A 6,761-nucleotide genomic window follows, 5' to 3' on the forward strand; every position below is an offset into this window, starting at 1 on the left:
CTAAAGCATCAATCATATAAGAATACGATACCGAATTGGGTCTTAATCCAATAGCTTCCATTTGAGCAAGAAGAGCCATGGCCTTGTCAACATGCCCAGCTCTACAAAAGTCCTGTAACGAACTGTTGTATAACTCAAAAGAAATCTCCTCTCCTATACTCGGGCCATTTGGGTGGTCAGAAATTGAATGAGTTTGGTCGTTTAAAGCTAGAAAGTTGGGATTTGAGTGAGTCAGAGAAGCATGGAGCTTGTGTTTGTGAGAGTGTTTGAGACAAGTTGGGCAGAGCAAAGAGAGAGAAGTGAAGAAGCTACCTGAGGATGATGACAGTGAAGGTGACGTGGGACACAAAATGGACTGCGTCAGCATCTCTGTGTGTGTTGTGTTCTGGCGGTTGGGAGTTTCAGAACTCAAGAGGGATGTTTCGTTGGTCTGAGAGTTTCAGATGAATCAAACTATGTGGATTGGTAACACTCGAGGCTGACCCGATCAGATTTTCGTGACTTCCTGAGCTAGTGAGCTCTCACTTCACCAGGCCCAATGGTAAGCCCAGTGAAAAAAATGAAAGAAATTTAATAGGAAATTTGATGAATACATTCAACTTCTTACTTATACAAGACTAATATCACTGGGTGGAAAATTGGAAACCTATTGTTTACGAAAGAAATATCACTGCATCAAATGGCGTTAGGCACCTAAATCCTCTTCCTGTTGTGATGTCTGTAATTGCATTATGATGGAAAACTAAACTATTATCATATGTTATTGATCGAATGAGATTAGTGATATTGACATTTCTTAATTTTACTCAAAGTTCAAATATAAATACTCAATTTCATGATGTTGATCGAGTAAGTGACCATCGAAACACTACTAAAAGTATCAAACTTAATACCCTAAACGCGTAAAAATATACTTGTAACCGTTCAAAAGAACTAACCTTCACGAATCAATAACTTCTCATAGATAAGAAAAAAAACTTAATATATGAATGACAATGACATCAGATATCCAATAATCCATCATCTATCCAAATCTAAACATAAAATGCATAGATACAAAACGTGTTCCTAGCTAAACTTTATGTGTTTTTTATATTATGTACGAGAATAAACTCTATATATTTTAAAAAGAAATAATTGAAATTTGTTTAGTCTTTGTGATTTGAAGTCAACATCTGTTTAATCCTTGTGGTTTTATTTTAATATGAATAGTCCTTAAAGTCACAATTTTTCATCTAAATAGTCCTTATGGTTTTATTTTAATCTGAATAGTCCTTAAAGTCATGATTTTTCATCCAAACAGTCATTCCGACAATTTTCTCAGTTAAATGTCATAAGGACTATTTGGATGAAAAATCATGACTTTAAGGACTATTTAGATTAAACTAAAATCATAAGAACTATTTGGATGAAAAATCGTGACTTTAAGGACTATTCAGATTAAAATAAAATCATAAGGACTAAACAGATGTCAATTTTAAACCAAAAGAACTAAACAATATTTTACCCTTTTAAAAATAAATAAATTTATCAATCTATTCACGACCATATATAAGACACTTACACATCACATTACATGTTATTTGGATACATATCCACAAAAAGCGAAAATAAACCTCAATCAAACCTCACTCAATATATTAAGGGAAAATTCCCATCTACCCTAATTTTAAACAATTTTTTCTCACTAACAAAATAAGAATCTAAAATTCCCGTCAACCCTAAGACCTTTTAGACAACTTTCCCACTAACAAAATTTTTAACTTTTTCTTGTTTTTTTTTTCTAGACCATATTACCCTTTATATTATCCTCTCTTCTATTTCTTTCCTCCATACCTCTTCTTTCTCTCTCGTCTGTCCCATGCCTCTCTCTCTCTAGATACCCAGAAAAATGTAGAGAGAGAAAGCTACACCAATCAATCAACCATGGTGTCCTCCTCTCAAAACACCAATAAAAACCCTCCATTCCTACCTCGCCGCAAAGCTCACCAACCTCACAATTCCACCTTCCTCCTCCTCCTCATCTCCCCCTCAAGACTTCGACTTCAACGACATCTTCGACCCCCCAATCGCCTCCAGCGACGTCGCACCGCCGCCGTTGCTTGTCATCGATCCACAACTGCTCCCACTCCTTCGTCGGCCCCTCCCAGCGCTTCACCCCACCTCCTCCTCCTTCCTCCCCCCCCTTCGCCGCCAAATTTGACTCTGATGAAGACAAAAACGACGCCGGTTTAGATCTGGCCTGTATGAAGCGGCTCACTTGTGCTTGCTTTGCTCAGAGCTATTTTGGCCGGGGATGGTTGCCCCGGTAGATCTCAGAAGATAAAGCTCGTAGATCTTTTCAGAGATGAACCGGAGCTACTCGGTAGTGGTAGTGTGGTTCGGGATTCGGAGGTAATTCATTGTACCAGAGTAGAGATTTGATTTGGCTTATCGGATTAGAAATTCGGCGATAAATTCTGAAATTGAGTTTTGGATGAAACGATTGTATATAGCATTGTTTATGCTTTTTGTTGATTCCTTATGTTTATAAAAGGATTTTGATGGTCAGCACTATATATATATGGTTATTGTTGAAGCACTTGATCGAACTTATGGCCAAAATGTAGTAGTTATTGTTTAAAAGAACCTATTTGGATGTAGTATGCGAAGGAAAACTATGTAACTTTGTTATGATGATGATGGTGAGATTAGGTGATATTAGGTTGCAATCGCTCGAGTCTCCTGTCTTAGTAGACCCTCCTACTGCCCCTATTAGACCCTTCTACTGTCCCAAGTAGACCCCCATACTACCCCTAGTAGACTCGTAGAAAGACCTCCTACTGTCCCCAATAGACCCCCTACAGCCCTAATAGATCCCTGGACAGACCTCCTACTGCCCTCAGTAGACCCTCTACTGCCTCTAGTAGCCCCCTCTATTGCCCTCAGTAGACTCCTGGACAGACCTCCTATTGTCCCTAGTAGACCCCCTACTGCCCCAGTAGGACCCCCTTACTGCCCCAGTAGATCTCTAGACATACCTCCTACTGCCCTCAGTAGACCCCCTTACTGCCCCCAGTAGACCCCTGGACAGACCTCCTACTGCCCTCAGTAGACTCTTCTACTGCCCCTAGTAGATCCCCTATCTTTTGTTGGAGCCAGTCAACGGTGGCCGGAGCCCGGTCAACCGTTGTCGGAGTCCGATCAACGGCCCCGGAGCTTGCGTTCAACGTCATTGGTCGTGAGAATCCAGTTATAGAAACTTTATTTTATAATAAACTCTTATCATGGTTTATTATAGTTTATTTAATTCATTAAATGTATAATTGTTTTTCTGTTTTTTAAGTTAGCTATTGGGAATTTTAAAATCTTATTTTATTAGTGAGAATAAAATTTTTAAAATTATAGCTAGTGGGCATTGTCCCATATATTAATTACACCAATCAAGAAAATGAAATACATATTACAACATTAAATATGCTTAAATCAATAACCTATTACCTAAACAATTACCAAATCTCACACGTACATATTACAGAAACATAGACCTCCTTATTAATTAATTTCAAATCAATTCAAATCTCATGCACCGGTGATCCCATGACCTCCTCGACTGAATCCGCGGCCTGATCCTTCTGAAGATTGGCAATCAACTCTTTAAGCGAGGAGATACCAGTGAGCGCGCTATCAATCATCTGCTTCAACTTGTCGTGCTTTTCCTGGCCATAGTGAACCTTCACATCATGAAGAAGTCTGTCCCTCCCTATCTTCACACCGGCCTTCAACATCAACATGGCAGCCCACGCCTGGCTGCTCACGGCCTTCTCCGTCTTGCAGAACACCGCAAACGCCTCGCAGTTGTTCTCAAACAAGTCGTAGTCCCCGAACCCATGACCGTCTAAGTGATCATTGGCACGGCGGATGGCGACTTCTGGTGGGTCAGCACGGCCCGTGGTGCAGGTGCCGTGCCAGCTGGCGAGGTAGCGCACGACCTTAACGCCGTATTGGAAGCGGCGAAGAGCGTGGCCTTGGAGAAAGCAGTCGACGCAAGACTTGACAACTCCTCGGAGGTGATTTCTGTCAAGCTCGCACTTCCTGCATGGCTCCGCTCGATTCCATCTGTTTGCTTGTTGAGTTCTGTTATAGTGAATCACTCTATCTCCCCCAATGTAGATACCTAATTAAGCGCAGACATATATGTATATGGAGTAATTAGTACATGTATAGACGGTGAAATACAAAATCAAACATGGAGAACAATAAAGGGACTCGATCGATCCGCTATATTAGTACTACTGACCATGGTGGGAATAGGTGTGCGCAAGTCTGTAAGCATAGATGTGATCTCCAGGTTTGAGGCTCTCTCTATCGATCTTGTTGTGTACAATATCCTCCATTATATCAGACTGTATTTTTTTTTTCCTTATTTCGTGCTGGACTGCTGGTATATCAAACTACTTGATCGAGCTGTAGCTATATGCATGCAGTTTAGGGAATTTATAGATGGAAGTTGTCCCCTACGTACTTGATCACTGGAAGGCACACGTCTTAGAGTTGCTTGACTTGGAAATGTCTTGGTCACTGCCACTGCTGGTAGTGGTGATTAAAAATTAGCCATAAGGAAAAACAGCTGACCTTGAACTCGTCTTCGCTGCGCAGTGGCAAAGACAAGATAAAAATGTCACATGGGTAAATAATAACACACACACGAAAAAAAATTCTATAAAACTCGACGGCGTGAGAAATTTTGGTTAATAAAAAAAAACACATATATAAGGAAAAAAACACACATATATAAGGAGATGTATGTATGTTAATTTTGCTCACATAAGATTTAAAACAAGATTATTTAGGAGATGTTACAGTTTTTTCAGAATGTTCTAAACAAGATGACTTCAATCTAATGAATTTAAATGAATTTTAGTTTTCTAACCTTTTAAAATTTTTAATCCGTTACTTTTAATTTGTAATGCTTATGTGTATTGTTAATTATGTTTGAAAGCTTTTGTTACTAATTTTACAATGTAAATAAACATTAGGAGTCGAAAATCAATTTTAAGGTGGTTATTTCAGAAAAGAAAAAATAAGGTGGTTAAAGGTTAGCTGCTAACCACCACGGGCCAAAAATACGAAGCTGTTAGCATAAAGACGGTTAAGTAAATAAGTAATTAGACTAACTTAATTAGTAGCAACCCTATTATTCAGGGATTTGAATTTGCCAACCATTCAATCATGACCGTATAATCAAGAGAGAAAGAAAAGAGAGAGAAGAGAGAGGGAGAGAAAGAGAGAGAGTTTTGGTTGGATGGTCCATGGAGACCACCAACCTGGTTGGCAAATTCAAATCCATTATTCCTGTGAGGTCAACAAAGATGGCTCGACTCCCTCACTTCCCACCTTCCTCACACGCGCCGAAGATGTGTTTTTCTGTCTGATACATGGTAACTCGTGTGTTTCTCTGCATCTAGATGCATATAGCATAAAGCTCGTAGTTGTTTCTTGCAACTAGATAATTAATATAATATAAGCTCATAGTTAACAGTGTTGTTCCGTACTGACAACTTGGGAGAATATTTGGGAACTTGGCATGCCGCCATGGCGACCAGTACTGAATTGGGTGAAGAGGGCAGGGGAGGTACTTACGTAGAAGCTGAAAATTATAAAAATTATAAGTAGCTAACCATGTCTGACTGGCCAAGTTTCCCCCCCACTCTAATAATTGATTTTCGTATTGTATGTATTACTAGTACGTACTTCACTTATCTAAATGGTAATGACACCATATACTACACTAATCACTACAACTTCGAAGTTGCATATACACTTGTTCGGAAATATGAAAAGAGAAGAAAGAAAAGAAGGGAACCTATGTAGTTCCACATACTGAACTTCATCGGAGAAGGAAAATAATTATCTTAGATCATGGTCAATTGCATCATGGTCAGTTGTGCCAAGGGCCCGGATCGAGACATCTGTTGATATAGTGGATTATCGATAGGATAATTCTACGTACTAAAGAATGTTTTGTTTGTCGTTTATAGTGATAAGAGAGACAGAGATAATGAGAGACACAAGATTTACAGTGGTTCATCTCCTTCTCTTAAGGTAGATTACATCCACTTAACATGTATTAGAGGATTAGAGGTTGGGAACCTAAGTATTACAAGTGGTAATAATTGTGTGTTGATTGAGGGTTGGGGGGGGGGGGGGGGTCGTTGGGAATGAGTCTCTTTTTATAAGAGAACAAAGTTATTTATTTTACATGTTTTCCAATGTGGGACAAAGAGTCTTATTTTAGTCTCTAAAATGTGCTTGGGTGGGTATAAACCCACGGGTTTTACCCATTGGGTAGGAATGCCAACCTTATTCCTAGCTAAATTGTATGGGTTTTTTGTGCTTTTTATACTACGTATGAGTATAAACTCTATATATTTTAAAAATAGAAAATTCATCAATCTATTCACGACTATATATATATATTGGAGGAATATTGGAGGTATGGCTGTGGTATGCAAGAATGGTTGTATCCGAAGGAAACATGGGTGTTGTGGTCTCCTAGATCCGATGATACATGGCTGCTATAAACTTATAAGACACTTACATCACATGATTCACCTACATCACATGTTATTTGGATACATATCAACAAATAGCGAAAACAAACCTCAATCAAACCTCGCTCAATATATTTATTATACAATCAAGAAAATGAATACATATTACAACATTACATATGCTTAAATCAATAACACTCCATTACCTAAACAATAACCAAACCTCAC

The 6,761-nt window shown here is 38.8% G+C and overlaps 1 protein-coding gene and 1 pseudogene across 2 annotated transcripts in view; both read right to left on the reverse strand.

Annotated features, from left to right (window-relative positions):
* Window positions 1-3,215, reverse strand: part of LOC101297496 — a 4,670-nt pseudogene extending 1,455 nt beyond the window's left edge. Inside the window, exon 1 of the transcript XR_185370.1 lies at window positions 3,076-3,215. The product of XR_185370.1 is annotated as a pentatricopeptide repeat-containing protein At5g42310, mitochondrial-like (transcript). The remainder of the gene's footprint in view (window positions 1-3,075) is intronic.
* A 147-nt stretch (window positions 3,216-3,362) lies between these two features.
* LOC101291470 lies at window positions 3,363-4,450 on the reverse strand. Its single transcript, XM_004307878.1, has 2 exons — window positions 4,280-4,450; window positions 3,363-4,156 (listed from the first exon to the last, which is right to left on the reverse strand). Exons 1-2 carry the CDS (start codon window positions 4,374-4,376, stop codon window positions 3,555-3,557), a joined length of 699 nt encoding a protein of 232 aa, XP_004307926.1. The 5' UTR covers window positions 4,377-4,450; the 3' UTR covers window positions 3,363-3,554.
* Window positions 4,451-6,761: the final 2,311 nt, after the last annotated feature.

This window comes from Fragaria vesca, linkage group LG7, assembly GCF_000184155.1.
Source record: "Fragaria vesca subsp. vesca linkage group LG7, FraVesHawaii_1.0, whole genome shotgun sequence".
Taxonomy (NCBI): domain Eukaryota; kingdom Viridiplantae; phylum Streptophyta; class Magnoliopsida; order Rosales; family Rosaceae; genus Fragaria; species Fragaria vesca.

Coding starts and splice junctions, on each gene's coding strand:
- LOC101291470 (XM_004307878.1), bottom strand. CDS start 4,376: ATGGAGGATATTGTACACAACAAGATCGATAGAGAGAGCCTCAAACCT. Junction 4,157..4,279: donor GCACACCTATTCCCACCATG/GTCAGTAGTACT, acceptor GCGCTTAATTAG/GTATCTACATTGGGGGAGAT.